General features: G+C 58.2%; 1 protein-coding gene across 18 annotated transcripts in view; it reads right to left on the bottom strand.

Annotated features, from left to right (window-relative positions):
* Positions 1-176: 176 nt before the first annotated feature.
* Positions 177-15715, bottom strand: part of LOC141732448 (protein CEPU-1) — a 479662-nt gene continuing 464123 nt past the window's right edge. For 9 of the 18 annotated variants that reach the window (XM_074561455.1, XM_074561457.1, XM_074561467.1 and 6 more), the window contains 5 exons: positions 8849-8983; positions 8044-8164; positions 6369-6520; positions 2158-2190; positions 177-574 (listed from right to left, as the gene is read on the bottom strand). In XM_074561455.1, the coding sequence (XP_074417556.1) occupies positions 474-574; positions 2158-2190; positions 6369-6520; positions 8044-8164; positions 8849-8983 (542 nt within the window). In that variant the 3' untranslated portion in view covers positions 177-473. The remainder of the gene's footprint in view (positions 575-2157; positions 2191-6368; positions 6521-8043; positions 8165-8848; positions 8984-15715) is intronic. The other 9 variants (XM_074561456.1, XM_074561459.1, XM_074561473.1 and 6 more) reach the window with 1 other exon arrangement.

The raw sequence follows: 15715 nt of genomic DNA, 5'->3' as shown, positions 1-15715 counted from the left end.
AGGGGACCGGGGCGGGGGAGTATTTCCGTGCCCCCGTGGCCCTGCCCGTCCTCTGCGATAGCCCGCGGCGGCGAACGGCAAAAACGGGGGGGAAAAAGGGGGTGGGAGACCAAAACCAAACAGGGGGGAAAAGAAAAAGACTCAGTCGCGTTGCATCTTCTGCAGGAAGCCTTGGATTATTATTTTTTTTTTCTCTTTTCTCTCCTTTCCAAATTCCCGTTGTGTTTTGTTTTGGTTGGTTGTTGTTTTTTGTTGGTTTTGTTTTTTTTGTTTTGGTTTTTTTTTTTTTTTTTTTTTTTTTTTTTTTTTGCGTGATTTTCCACTCTCCCCCTCCCCCAGGTGGCCTGGCCGGATACTCTCTCAATTCTTATGATTATTTTCGGAAACGGTGAACACTTCTTCTTTCTCTCCTTTCTGCTTGCGCTCGCTGGCTGTAGTCATCGCCGCCGCTACTCTGCGGGCCGGCTCTTGGGTCAAAACTGGCGGGCGAGCTGGGCGAGCGGGAGGGCCAGCAGCCACGCGCAGCCGCCTCGCCGCCAGGCACCGTTGTTCCCGTCGTGCACTGCTCCGGGGCCTGCGGGAAGGGTGACAAACGCCCGCCGGGTTAGTCACAAAACCACCAAAACCCATACAACGCGCACGCACTGGAAGAACCCAACCCGACCGCGCCATTTGGGCCCCCCGGTGCTATGGGACGTGGTGGTATTAGCCCATCGTAGACCACCCCGGGCACTCCCATCCTACCACGCCAGTCTTTGGGACGCGATGCCCCACGGTCCCGCTTTGGCCCCGAATCCCCATCCCGAGCCCGTTCCCGGCTCATCGCCGCCAACCGACCTCCTCCAACCCCCTTTTTCTCCATCCTTCCAAATTTGTCCGAGTTTCCGGCCACGCTTGTCGGGCGGATGATAGCTTTTGCCCAACGCTGCCCACGCTCTGCCGGCCCCGCAGAGCCTGCGTAGGGGCGACCGTCCCACGCTTCCCCTCTTGTCTCCCTTGGGAGAGGCACGATAACCACCTGCCCGCCCAGAAGAGACACCGCCAGCAGCCCTACGCTCAAGGCTCCGTGTTTCGGAGGGCCCGTGTGGGGCTCGCCAACGGTCACGCTCTCTGCCCGCAGACCCAGAACACCTCAAAAAGAATAAGATGGGTCAAGAACAGCCAAACCCATCCACGCCTATAGGGAGCACAGGGGGCAAGGAGCTCATATATCACGAAGAGAAAGGCTGTCGAGGGTGTCTGACCTGGCGGCTTCCCCCGAAACACCACAAATTGTTCGCCCCGGGGAACGCTAAACCGGGAAAAGATCTCGGGAAGGCGTCCAGGCTGGTGCCCCGCCGCGGCGGGGCTGCCCTCGAGATCCGATTGACCCCGGGACACGTCCCCTCGCTCCAAAGCCTGACCGGCACGCTCAGAACCGTTTAGTCTCCTGCCAGTAACGCTCTTCCAACACGCTCGCAGACGCCTCGCAACGCTTCCCGCTTAGCCCCGAATCCCGGCGTGGTTGGGAAGCCATGCGGAAGGGCGGATCTGGTGATGCAATTGTCTCCATGCTAGATCCATAACCCTCGCAACATCCACAAGTCGTCCCGAGAGCTCGACGCATCGCTAATGAAGCTATGGAGCCCAAACATCAAGACGACACCAGGCCAACTGGCCGGCCGATAAAGATGGCGTGGCAGAGTACGGTCCGTCCTGGCCACAAAGAATGCTGGGAAGAGGACCGTCAGCCTCTCCGCCCCTACCACATCCCAGAAAAAAGGCACTAGGAGCATCCCGGGGGAGGAAGGACCCTAAAGACCGTGTACACAACAACACGGGGAACACAGACCGCAAAGACATCCCTGCTTGCGCCCCGGTGACAGGGAGGAGAGCGCGGCGGTGACAGGGAGGGAGCGTGGGGGGATGGGACATGCAGAGGGCACGGACCACCACCGGACGGGCGCGGGAGGAGGCAGGATGGGAGGGCAGCTAGAAAATAGCAAAAAAGCCCTAAATCATCGCTATGCTGGCGGAAGCAGTGGGTTGCGGGGCGGGAGGTCGAGGCGGCCAGTGCCGCGGCTCCCGTGGGGACGACTTGGGGCGGGAGCCCGAGGGACCCGCGGGGAAAAGGAGCGGGGAGAGCGCTGGCGTTGCGGGGGTCCCCGAATTACTGACCTTTCCAGGGTGTCAGAGCGGTAGTTGTCTCTTCTAAAAATTAAAAAACAAGCGAAAGTTAAGGCAAAAGGGCAATGCAAAGCGCAGGCTCGAGATGCTTCGCTCAGGCCGCCCTCGACCTGGGACCGGGGAAAACGGGCGGACGGGGGAGCAAATGCGATGCTGCTGCCCGAATCGCGCCCCACTCCTCTGGGGCCGTGGTCCCCTCTGGTGCCGCACGAGCCGAGACGAGCCTCCTGGGGGACCCCGGAGCCCGGGAAGGGGTCTGCAAAGTCTGCCGTAGCCTCCCGAGCGAAAAGCAAAGCTCGGGGGCTGCGATTTGGGGGATTCGGGGGGTTCGGCTCTCCTCCTGTTCCCCTCTGGCACGGGTTCCGCGCCCATCCCTCTCGTGACAGCCCAAGGGGTTCATCCCCTGCAACATCCCGAATGGGTTTAGCACCCAACGCCAGCCTCTGGAAAGCGACACGGACCACACGGCAAAGGACAGATGGGAAGGCTTCTCTTTTCCCCAACTCCACAAAATGATGTGGTTCCACCGAGCGCTCCATCACGTTACAGACAGCACCAAATGAGCCGCTGAATGAGGCGGCAGGCCTATAATAGCAAGTGCTACACGTTAAATAAAGCACCGGTTGACCTCCCCGAAAAATTAGATTAAAAAAAGGATTAAAAGATGTACACTACATTAGCCTCTGTCGCACGGCCCCGGAAAGGCTCACGTCACGGTACCTGCGGGGATTAAAGCTCCGTTTGGGAGGGGGAAGGGGCGGGGAGAAACTCTAAAACACAGGCTCAACTTGAGGGAAAAGGGGGTAGTCACAAAATCGTCCCCCCAGACCTCACGCTTGAGACCTTTCTCACGCCGCAGGTGGTGCAGCCATGGCACGCAACTTCCCTCTTATGTTTCATTATGATAAATAAAGACACATTAATCGCCAGACTAAAGGCGCCGGCCGGTTGCTTAGGGACCGGCGAGCTCGGCCCCTGGATGCTCAATAGTCGCAAGTGGAGCCACCCGCCTTGCTGCTAATTATGGGGGGGGGGGGGGGGGGGGGGGGCTGTTCCCGGTGGCGTCAGGGAGCCCCGTGCCGGGAGACGGGGCAACCCCACGTGTCACGGTCCCCTCGGGTCCGCAGTGGGTGCTGGGGGCCTGGGGAGCCTTCCCTCCCTGAGGGGCCTCACTTAATAAAGACTGAAAGGATCATTAAATCAATGTGGCTTTATGGAAATTATGGGCGGTCAAAGGACTCTGATTTCATTCCCCGATGGGATTCGCAGTCAGACTGACAAAGCTAAGGGGAATCGCAGAATCAGAGAATGATATGGATTGGAAGGGACCTTAAAGATCGTCCAGTGCCACCCCCTGCCCCGGGCAGGGACGCCTCCCGCCAGACCGGGTCGCTCCGAGCCCCGTCCGACCTGGCCTCGAACCCCTCCAGGGATGGGGCAGCCACAGCTTCTCTGGGCGACCTGGGCCAGGGGCTCGCCGCCCTCCCAGCGGAGAATTTCTTCCCAATATCCCATCTCAATCTCCCCTCTTCCGGTTTGAAGCCATCGCCTCTCATCCTAGCACTACGCGCCCTTGTAAAAAGTTGCCCTCCAGCCTCGGGGGCTTAGATTTTTGTAGAAGGTTTCACGGTATCCCACCCAACACAGCCATCATGGACAAGAAACATCACCCATGGGTTAGAAACCGATTACACGACAGCTCCCATAAAGCCATCAGCAGATAGAAGTCCTCATTACTTTTGTGGGCTGTTCGTCAAGCCCGCACCTGCGGATGCCAGACCGAGGTCCTACGCTAATTAAGATTTTAAGCCCGTAAACCCCTAGGGTGCCTACAACGCCCAGGCCGAGGTCATACGCGTAGCCTGGGATACGCCGGGTGCTTGGCGCGGCCACCCTAAGGACGGACCCGGGCTGGGACAGCTCGGCTGTGCGAGAGGCGTTCATCTCCCTGAAAAATGGGGTTATGGGAGACACCGATGACCAGGAAGAGAGCTGAGCTACTGTTCCTAGGCGACGCTAATGACGGCTTAACGGGCAGGCAAAGAGGCTCACGTTCCTAACTTACAGTACACGCTTTTTGGGGGAACAAACGGTTATTAGGGTCATTAACACCCAAGGTTAGCTCTACACTGAAGCTGCGGGCATGGAGCCGAGCAACTGAGGCGGGACCGACTCCTCTGCCGTGGCTCAGGGGAACCCGACGCAACTGCCGATACCGACAGGGGGTGAGGACAACCTCTTCTTGCCAGGCCGTCTGGCATCCTCGGCTCTCCCCAAACTGCCTCCCAGGTGCTCGACCCACCTGCCTCACCACCCCGCGACGACAAACCGCTAAACAAGCCAACACGTACTTCAAGACTGCCCGCTATCTCGGTGGCCTTTGCACGGCTAAATGCCCGGCCCGCTGGCCCCGAGACGCCCCGCTGAGGGGTCTGGGGGTGAGGAAGGCTCGACTCCCCCTCTGCTCCCCTCCAGACACACAATAACAACACATGAGGACAACACAAGGCAGAACAGCCAGGGACACGACGCTTCGAAGCAGAGAGTCTCGTGACTTGCTCGGCTCACGCTGCTCGAGCTCGTGCGCTCAGGGAGAAAACAACGGAAGAGATAAATTACGTGACGACGGATTATTTACAACCTTGCAAAGACACCTGCACGGGAGATGCCCGGGATGATGGCAGCTCGTTGCCAACGCGGCGTCTCCCGGCCAGGGAGAACAAAACTATCCGGGAGGAAGAAAGGATGGGTTGGCTTCGGGGGTCTGGAGTGACACAACACACGGCACGACCATCTCAAAACAGTGACAAATACCACAGAAGCGTCTACCGAGCCCCTGCTACGCCGGGCAGCGCGCCCGCTCACGCTAAACCAGTAAAGCATCCCATACACACCAAAGGAAGGGAGACACGAGATAGGCATCGCTCTCTGCGAAGACACGCGGGAGGACAGCGGCAAAGGGAGACCAGATTCCCAGAGGCACCCTTCCTCCTAGCCCGTGATGCTTCCTTCCTTCTTTTAACCAGGTTTTCCTTCCACTTCTTGCAAACGCCACGCGCCTACAAGCCGGCCGGGTCCCCGCATTTGGACCCGCCGGGACTCTTCTGCGCTCCAGCCCCATCTCTCCTAGGGAAAACAGGGTCTCCTACAAAGTCCTTGTGGGTTTCATTAAGTCCGCTCTACACGCTAGGGAAGGGTCCGCAACACCGCGAGGGCTCCAGGCCCTAGGAAACCAGAGCTTTCCGTCAAATGCCCTTAGCGGTGACTAATGCCAGCCTCCCACCCCGCTCCGCGCTTTGCTTACCGTGGGCTGGTATTAACGTCGCCCACGGTCACCGCTCGCCGCCGGGTGGGATGGCCAGGGGGAGGATGGGTTGCGAGGAGGAGGACAACATCAAGGTGATGTCGGGAGGGGATGGAGGTCCCCAAGCCCCGCTTCTCCCGTAGGGTTCAGCAATGAGGACGGCCCGCCTCGTACCCTGGCCAGGGAAATATCCCCGCTGGGGTGGCCGGGGACTAGGTTTGACAAATCTATCAAGCTATTACAGCCCTTCCCGGCCGTGAGCCGTCTCACGTGGATGCAGTGCTCTCATCCCAGCTCCGGCACACCAAGAAAAGAGCCCCCGGATGAGGGTACAAAGCTCCTCCCCCTCCCCGCCTTCTGACCTTCCCGTCTCCCTCTGGCACCATCGCTAAGAATACATCTGCTTGGCAGGAGAGGAAAACACGACCTGGAAGGCGGCAGAGCCACAGGGGCCGTTTATTTTCAGACAGGCATGGGGTGCGTGGCGCCACAGCCCACAGTGTGCCCCCACGGGTTTGCCGTGACAACCCTAAGCACAGTCTTTTCTTCCACCGGTCAACGCAAGAAGATGCCTTCAAACACATTCTCTCCTAGGAATTCATCAGAGCGAGACGATGGAAACCCGCAGCCAAGTCCTAACTTTGGATCGACGGTGGGCCCCAAACACCTCTGAGCAGCGGCAGACGCGGTGCCTGAGCTGGGAGGCGCGTTTGGAGGCTTTCGCGCTTCCCCTGGTCTTGCTGTGACCTCCGATCCGCGGGCCGGGGCAAAAAGGATCACAGTAGCAAATGCACCTTTCCCCAGAAGACAAAAAAAAACCCATCCCCTGTCTTGCGCATCGTTGGACTCGCCATTAAGCCACGTCCCCGCCCCGACCGGCTCGCTCGGCCCTACTCACCGTAGAGGATCATGCTGGCGTTGGTGTTCCCTAGCTGGTTGGAGGCGACGCAGGTGTAGTTGCCATAGTCCTGCTCGGAGACGTTGAAGAAAGTCAGCCTGGAGAAGAAGGCTTTGTTCTCCACTTTCAGGCCTTTCTGTCCTTCAGCCAGCCTGGGAGAAAGGCAGAAGGAGAGAGGGTCACGGGGATGCCGCCCGCTATTTTCTGTGACCCGCTATCCCCCGGTCCTGCCCAAGAGAGGGGACATTGAGGGTGGGGGGAAAAACAGGCGTGAAGAGGGAGAAGGGAAGGTATTGGGAGACATATGGGAGATGGATGCGGCTCTGCCGGGTTTTGACCCTTAGATGCCAGCCCGCGTCGTCCCCATGATGTCTACAGGCATCCTCACGGACGCGGAGTCACTGCTGAAGGCTTTGGGGCTGGCCAAACGCCATGCGGAGGGAGGGATGCTCACACGCCCAGGGAGGGTACCGGGGAAAGGCTCCTTCTCACCCAGGAGAAGAGCTGACTTCCCTCTCGGGTCAGCCTCCGGGGCTCCTCATTCCTCCCAGTTCTACAGACGCCTTCTTGTGCGTTCCCCTGCCCTGACCCCCGCACGCCCCTGGACCTCGCAGAGAGGAGGAGACGGGGCCGGCAGCGTCCACAGGCAACAGACGCTGCAGCAAACCCCTTTGGTGGACCCTAACGCCGGCGCCGTGGTGCTTCTCGGCCGCCACGAATGCTGAAGCGTTAACCAAGTGCATTGACTTCCCTGAACCGGTGTCCTGTGGCTCTGTCACTTGCTGATCCCTCCCAGGAGGTGCCGGATCCCCATTATCGCCCCCGCGGGGCTCCGACAGCTGACCCAGCCGGGCCGAGTCCCCTCCTCCCGCCGCTCTGCGGGCCCTCATGATCTGACCTACCTCTGAGCGGAGCCTTTCGTCCCCCACGCGAACCTCCGCTGCTTTGTACCCTCCACCCGCTCCTCTCCTCCCGACGCAGCCCGAGCAAGCGCCCTCAGCCTCCCCTCTACCTTCTGGAGCACCTTTTCCACCCAAAACATGCCTCCTAATTAGCAACCTGAGTGGCTCACCGCACGTTGGGATGCTCCGCAGCCTCTCTGGGCTTCTCAGGGAGAAGCAAGGCAAAAATGGGTTAAAAAAACCCCCTTTGCCTGGGGTCAGAGAGAGACATTAGCGCAAGGGTGGGCTGCGCTGCTCCCCTCCTCGGTCCCCAGCCATGGCCGCCGCTTTGGTGGGACGTGGGAGATGCTGGTTGGCCTGAAAGGGCAACTTTCACCCCAACGCTGGGCAGGCCGTCCTGTGGCGTAGCAAACCCTGTCCCTCGACCAACACTGCGTCTATTTTGCCTTTCCCGAGACCAAGGGGCTGACGCTGCCTTCTGGCCAAAGCGTTTAAAGAGATGACAGGGGTTTCATCCCCTCCTAAGTGCTTGGATTTGGGCTGCCGGGATCGCTCCCGGCCGGTATGCCTCACCCAAGCAGGGATTTACCGTGAGACCGTAAACCGGAGGCATGGGCAGCAGCGATGCTGCCTACCCAAAACATGTCTGACGGAGGCTCCTGCAAAAAAAAAAAAAAGAGGGTCCCCCCGCCTCAAATGCCCGGCTCGCAAATGCCGAAGCTGCCGGCGTTGGGCGCGTGCCCTCCCGTTTTGCCCCCGCCCCGGGCTCTTACCGCTTGTCGTCTTTGTACCACTGGAAGTCGGCGGAGGGGACGGCGGAGGCTTCGCACAGCAGGATGCCCTTCTGCCCCACCGGCACCCCGGTGCTCTTGGCGTCCGAGATGTACGGCGGGTCTGCGGGGAAAACGGGAAACCTGGGCTCGGCTGCCTCGGAGCATCCCGCCCCCTCCCCTTGCTCCTCCAATTCCCTTTTCTTTCCCTGCGCTTAGGAAGCAGCCCAAACCACCTCAGAGGCCGTGCCCGGCTCCTGCCGCTCCAGAACTGCTGTCCAGAGGGTTGGGGGGAGATGGAGGACCCCACGCCGCAGCCCAGCGAGGGCTTTCCCGAGGACCGGAGCCCCACGGGTCTCAGGAACCACGTGTGACCCTGTGCGGGCCCCGAACGGCGGAAGGGGGGTGGCCAGAGAGGAGATTTGGGACATCTTCACCTCTGTGCCTGAGCACCAATGGTGCTGCTTTCTTCCTCACGCTCTTTCTCTCTTTTTTTTTTTTTTTTCCTGATGGAAAAACACTCCTATTTACTGCTCACTTCTTTCCTCTCCCCGGAGGTTATCGGCACAGCATCTCACCATGGGCGGAAAACCCAGGTTGAGGGAGACAGCTGAGGAGGAGGTGGTGGAAAAAAAATGGAGCTCGACTCGAAAAGAAGGGGAAAAAAAAGGGCAAAACACCACCTGCTCAGACAACTGCCGCCGCCTGTCTCGGCTCTGGGGGCGAAGGCTGGGTTCGCCCCGCTTCCCACGGCTAAAATCCCATCCTCGCTCCGTCCCCGGCCCCTCTGAGCTCCTCGGCTACTCACAGTTGACGGTGACTTTGACTCGCTGGACGACGGGCGCCGCCACGTCGTTGGAAGCGCTGCACTCGTACTCGCCCGACTGCTCCCGCGTGATGCCCGTGATCTCCAGGTACTCGTCCTCGCTGATGAAGCCCACGGCTGCGGGGGCAGAGGGAGAGGGCTGTGAGCGACGGGGAGGCACGGCAAACCTGTGTCACGCTGCCCTAGGACACCCGCCTTGTCCCAGCCACGGCACCCCCAGAAAAACCCTGCCAGAAAGGTGCCTGCTAGCGCTGGACCACGGTGGCCCCGGCCGCGCTGGAGCGTCGCTTGCTGGAGATGCGCAGGGTGGGCAAAGTGGTCCTCGGCAAACCTGCACCGTGCTGGAATCGCCTGAAATCACCTCTCCTTGGCGTCTCCGCATCCCGCCCTCCCGCCGGGATGGCACCGCCGGGCTCACCCAGCTCTACACAGACACCCCTTCTCTTATTTTTCACCTTCGATTATTTCGCGGCCGCTTTATTCCCATTAGTTGTGGTGCCAACATCTCCCTTTAGCTCCTTCTCTTCATCCCTGTGCCTCTCCAAGCTCATTTTCGTGATACTCATGGGGGGCTGCGTTGGCCCCCCTCTCCCGCGCTCGGGCTGTACCACGGCTCCTGGTTTTTCTCAAAGACGCGATCGGTGGCTTTTTCCTTTTGTCTGGCATTTTACATCCCCCCCTTCCTTCCAAGAGCCCGCTTCGCTTTGAAGCGCTCCTGGAAACCCACGGCGCTCAGCTGGCGCAACGCAGGTGTTGAGCCGTGATAGTCTCCAGGTTGCCGGAGATCGCGGCGGTACAACAAACGCAGAGTTAAATAAAGAAACTCGGCAATTAGGACGCGTCTGTCAAACGTCCCGGAAAAAAAACGCCGCTCGCCCCCGAAATGAACAGCACGAGCGGGATTTTGTCAGCCCCCGAACCGGGACAACTTCTCCCTTCCTTCCCTTTACATCTCCCCGTCGGATCTCCCGCCGCCGAGATGCCGTAATTACTGTGCCGAGCGTCTCCGAGCCCAGTGTCACACTTAATATTCCTATAAATTTTAAACGGTAGTCCTTGGTACATATGTGTGGCAATTGGTGTCATATTTTAATTAGGCTTGCCCTACACCATCTGAAATTAATAATAGCTCGAATTACCAGTGTAATTTATAAATTAACATTGCTGCAGCATTAGGAAATAAATTAGCTCTGGACAGCTGTTTCTGGGAGTGAGTGCCAATGGCAGAGAGGCCGAGTGCGGGTCCCCGGTCCCCAGGGAACGTGAGGAGCTCGGTCGGCGGAGCCCTCGCTTCCCACCCGTCTCCCACCGTCCCCACGCTACCGTGACCCGCCGGGGCTGTGGCTCGCCACGCTCGACCGGTCAACCGTAGGCATCTCGCTGCAGACAAATATCAGCAAAATATACAGGCGGGATGCTCCCTTCAGGGCACGCGCCACCTTCTGCGTCCCCCCGGCTGATACTTTTATAGCATCCCTTCCCGCGGTACATAAATAGCGAGCGTGGCCACACGCCACCGCCCGCCGTCTGGAAAGCACACGTATGGAGGGGGGGGGTTGCCCCATTTCTGTATCACCCCCGCACGGCTCGACACAACCAGCACCCCGGGCACCCGCTGGCATCCTGCTGCCGTCCCCGGTGCGGCTGTCGGCAGCTCGAACTGCTGCAAATACGCTCAAAATTCATGAAATCCTGCCCGGGCTCTCCCCTCACGGCGGCCACGGGACTTTGCAGGTCAGCCCAACCAGGGACCCCCCGCATCCCGCTATCGTGGGCGGATCTAACTGGGAAAACAGCCCTACGCCTCCCCGTGAGCTTCGGAAAGGGGTGAAGCGAGTTTTCCCCGTGATGGATTGCCCACATCCACCCGCGCCCCCGGCCCCGCGCCGAAATTCCCACCCGCGCGGCCAAAACCGCTGCGCTCATCGGTACTTTGCACGACCGACGGGCTGGATATGAAGGCGTTACCCCCCAAATCGATATCCTTTGGAGACGCACAAACTGCAGCGTTACGTCCAGCACTGCGCGCCGCAACAAAAAAAAAAAGAAAGAAAAAAAAATAAAAAAGGAGAGAGGAGAAAAAAAAAAAAAATCCCTTTCATGGCTGACCTAGAATCGGCTTCTCTGTAGCACAGCGCTGCCTGCTGATAAAATAACGACACAGCCGGTGGCCTTGGGATGCTCCGCGCGCAAATCTGACTCGGGTTTGTGCAAAGGCTCAGATAACGCTCTGCTTCCCAACTAACCGAAGGCCTTTCCCGGAGCCGGCTCGCACGCTGCAAGAATTAGCTCTCGCCGTAGCCGAGCCGTAGTGCGAGTCCCCGGTTTGATCTGGGAGCAAAGCGGCTCGAGCGCATTTCGTTACCCGGCAAAAGACTTCATTAAGTAACTGCGAGGGTCAGCTTTCCACCTGCAAAAGCTGGGGAAATTGAGAGATGAAGGCGTCCTTCTGTGCCCGTGTAGTGCTGAAGTCTGAGATACGCGCACGGTAATCGGCCGACCGAGAGGCAGAGAGCGACGAGTTCAGGGTTTGAGGGTCTGGCACGCTTTGTATCGGCATCCACGGGATTTCGGATACAGCCCGTCGATGCCGACGTGCAGAGCCCACCCCGGACCGAAACGGGATGCTTTGCAGAGCTGACGTCTGCTCTTGCCCTGATCACGATCTGGTGTTACTCATGCTCAGACGACGACGATGACGACAGCATTAGGAAGACCATCCTCGTTGGCGCCAGCCACAAGGAATAAGGTGACACGAGGGATCCCTGCCCCAAGGGCACCGCTTCACACCGGCAAAGCGTGACACCAAGTGACAGGGACACCCCACCACAACCCCCATTCCAAGGGCTTTGCAGGAAAACTGGGTCTGTAAAGCCGCTTCACCGCCAGATTTTTCCGGCGCCCGTGTCAACCGAGGGGCGAAGGCGCGGATCGAGAGTAATTGCCCAAGCGCTCGGCTCCCTGGCCTCTGCGTTTTTGCCTATTTATAATGGGAACTCTCGTCGATGGTTGGACAAATCTCATTCATTAGTGACTGCCGGGAATGGAAAAAACAAATAGACGGGACCCGGGGAGCGGGGCCGGGGTTAAGCAAACACAATCTGTAAGTGCAGACCTCGCTTTATAGAAAGCAACAGGGTGCCCGTGTCACCGTGGCTGCTGGGGTCCCTCGGGGCTGGCGGGGCGCGGGAGGGACATTTATCTGCTCGCCGGGTTGCACGGGGACACAAATGATGCTGTAGGCGACGGAGAAAGAAAAGCACCAGCCCAGCTTTTGGATGGGGGTTATTTCTCCACCCGCTCTCACATATATCAGGTCCTTTGGGATTACTCCTACTGCTCGCCCAAGGCTGCGCCTAGAGAAACGCGATGGGCACCCAACCGCCACGGTCCCCGCCTCCAAAAGCACCCGGGGATGCTCGGGGCAGGGCTGCCCCGTGGCCCCACGGCCCTGGGGGGCTCCCCCGGGGCCAGAATAAGCTCCTGCTCTGCCTGAATTGATGGCGGGAACTTCTCGAGGCTGTCTCTGCTCGAGCACAATTAGGAGCTGAAATATTGCGGGAATTAATGGGAGAGCTCTCTCATCTCCTCGGGAGCTAGAAAACCATCACAGCCAGCACCCATCATTATTATTATTAATACTAATAATATAATACAGGCCAGAAATGGATGAGCCATGGACTAGGCAAAAACCTAATCCTTGCTCATCAGCCGAGGATGATGAACTAACCCCGGTGCCAGCTGGGGAGATGGAAAACCGGAGCTCGAATCCGCCTGCTCGGCGAGCGGCGGCCGGCGCACGGAGCGCTATCTACTTATTTAGGTCTTGCTCTGCCCGACCTGCGACTCTGCGGCTCTCCGCAAAAAAAAACCAACCTCAAGCGAGGGGAAGCTGAAGCACCAAGGGGCAAGGGGGGAAACTCAGCCCGGAGCCGCAAAATAGCCGAGATGGACCCGGTGAATAATCAATAATCAACGTCATGAGCAGAGCTGGGCAGACCCAAGGGGTGACACCGTGGGGTCCCACCTGGTGCAGATGCGATGAGGTGCGGGCAGATGCCTCGTGCATCCATAGCCCTCCCTCCTTGCCTTTCTCCTTCCCTTGCTTCTCCTCCTTTTCCCAGCCCGACTCGTCTCCCTCCTGCCTCCTCCTCCCCGTTCGCTTCCATTGAACCTCTGACAAGATAATAACTCACCGGAAAGCGAACACATGTTCCCAAATTAATTACGTGCCGCTGTCCCCCGGCTCGCCATCGCGGCCATGTTCAGGTCTCTAGGACACATCGCGTACCGCTTTCCCTGGCTGAACGCTGACCGCGAGGCCATTAAAAAAAACACTAAAAAAACTGAACTGGGAGTGAGGAATTGCCCCCTGCCACCCTTGTCCTGCCCTGCCAGCGATCCGGAGGGTCCCGAGAGAGACAAGTGACACCGCCACCGTCATTGCGAGCTCCCGGGGACCACAACCCTACTCGCAACGCCGTGCCGCTGCCTTGGCCCGGCACCGATCCTCCTAGCCGGGATCGGCCGGAGGAAGAGAATATTTTATGGAGATAATTTTATTAAAATGTTTACAACAATGCAGATATCGACATCTCGCTTCAATCGATAGCGCAATTTATTGTCCTTCAAGGTGAACATTAAGCCAAGCTTGCCCATTAGTCAATATTTACCTCCAAGGTCTATAAATCTTTATACGGGCTTCAGCGGATGTTGGCAGCGGCTGATTCCAGGTAAGTAAAAGTAAGAGCGTGAAACATTGCTCCTTTTGGAGGTGAAACAGTAACTAGTTAATTACAGTCCCTACAGTGATCCTGAACTATCAATTTATGGCTACTTCTGGCAATAAAAATTAACATCGCGCAGACTCCCGGCTGCGGGTGACGCGCTGAACATGAGAGCCATATATTTCAAACGTCACTCCCATGCGGTAGTGATGGCTGCCCTATAACAGTTTATAGTAAATAAGTATAACACATAAAGGTAATAAGAGCGAATTGTCGGCGCCCGAGACCCGCTTCAACTCCCCTGCGCCGTGGCAATGAGCGGAAAAGAGCAGGTTGGGTGATTTAGTAGCATCGCTCGGGCAGCTCGGCTCCTGGCACGCGGGGAAGGAGGTGGGGGACGGAATCGCCCCAAATGTGAATTGCTCAAAGCAGGAACGACGCAGCCCCGGGTACGAGGGCAAAAAAAAAGGACTAAGGCTGCACAGGCCCTGGCCGAAGACCGGGAATCACCTACTTCAGCTCTTATTAATCAGTATTACCCACTCCTGACTGCTCAATTAACACACGAGGAACAAAGTTCAGGCAGTTCGCACGTTCCCTTTCCCCTTTTTGTTTGATCAGGCAAACGACACCGGTGAGGGCGGCTTCCCCTCCGCGCTCCCCACGCTTTCCCGCTCCCCGGTGCCGGCTGAACGCCGCCACGCTCCGGCAGAGAAAGACTGGGGGTAATTAACCTGCTGGAAACCATCCAGAGCGATCATTAAAAAAATGATTTTTTTTAATTTTTTTTTTTTTTTTTAAGATTACCCTATCGACCCAGGCAAGCGCGGCGTCCTCCTCTCCTCCTCTCGCAAATATTACATCCCCGAATCGCAGGCTCCAGCCCATTTCCCTCCCTTAGAGGGGTGATCCCGCCCACACGACCAGAATACGGCACTTTTGGGGTATGAACCTCCTCCTCTTCATATTTCACAAGCCTTCAGAAAAAGGACAATAACCCCCAAAACAGGCACACGGTGTATCAAAGACTGCATCGTGCTTACATGGGGCCAAGTCTCTCCCTCTTTTTGAGGTTTCCCGACAACAAGGAAAGAAGTCTCTCCTCTGACATGTTTTTCCGTGTTAATTAGCATGTTTCTGTGGCCTGATGTTGTGTGAGGCCCCAGGGGATGATGCTCTCGCTGCTGGGCTTTTGCGCGGCGCTCAGGGCTGCCTGAGTTTTACAAGAGCAGCATGGGGTCCCTCCTCATCCTCATGCCCAAGGCGGGGTGACCGTCGCCAATTGTACCACTAAAAAGAGTGGAAACAGCCTGTTTTCCTTGCTTATACCCTTCATTTAAAGGGATTCGGTAGACCTTTCAGAGTCAATTTTGCATCGTGCCCTTGTACCGGCAGCGTGGGCTGGGAGGGAGAGGGATGGCCAGTGCCAACTGCTGTGCCAAAGGCTCCCAACGCAAGCTGACCAAGAGTTCCGTGCTTGCTATGAAGTCCTTCTCCTGCACGGTATCCATGTCCCCGCCTCCCCTGGGCTGCAGGAGTCTCTCCTCGTGCAGCAGCTACAGTCAGCCACAAGACCACGTTTGGGACTTACTTGTCATGGATTCATAGAATGGTTAGAGTGGAAGGGTCCTTAAAGACCATCTCGTTCCACCCCCTGCCCTGGGCAGGGACACCTCCCACCAGCCCAGGTTGCTCCAAGCCCCGTCCAACCTGGCCTTGAACCCCTCCAGGGATGGGGCAGCCACAGCTTCTCTGGGCAACCTGGGCCAGGGGCTCACCGCCCCCACAGCAAAGAATTTCTTCCCAATATCCCATCTCAATCTCCCCTCTTTCAGTTTAAAACCCTTCCCCCTCGTCCCACGGCTCCCCTCCCTGCTCCACAGTCCCTCCCCAGCTTTCCTGGAGCCCCTTGAGGGCCCGGAAGGGGCTGGAAGGTCTCCGCGGAGCCTTCTCTTCTCCAGGCTGAACCCCCCCAGCTCTCTCAGCCTGTCCTCCCAGCAGAGGGGCTCCAGCCCTCCCAGCATCTCCAGGGCCTCCTCCGGCCCCGCTCCACCAAGTCCACATCCTTCTTGTGCTCAGGACTCCAAAGCTGGACGCAGTATGTCGTAAGATAACTCAAATA

The sequence above is a fragment of the Larus michahellis genome, chromosome 17, assembly GCF_964199755.1.
Source record: "Larus michahellis chromosome 17, bLarMic1.1, whole genome shotgun sequence".
Classification (NCBI taxonomy): Eukaryota; Metazoa; Chordata; class Aves; order Charadriiformes; family Laridae; genus Larus; species Larus michahellis.
The sequence above is the reverse complement of the archived record's forward strand: the minus strand, read 5'-3'. Positions and strand labels throughout refer to the sequence as shown.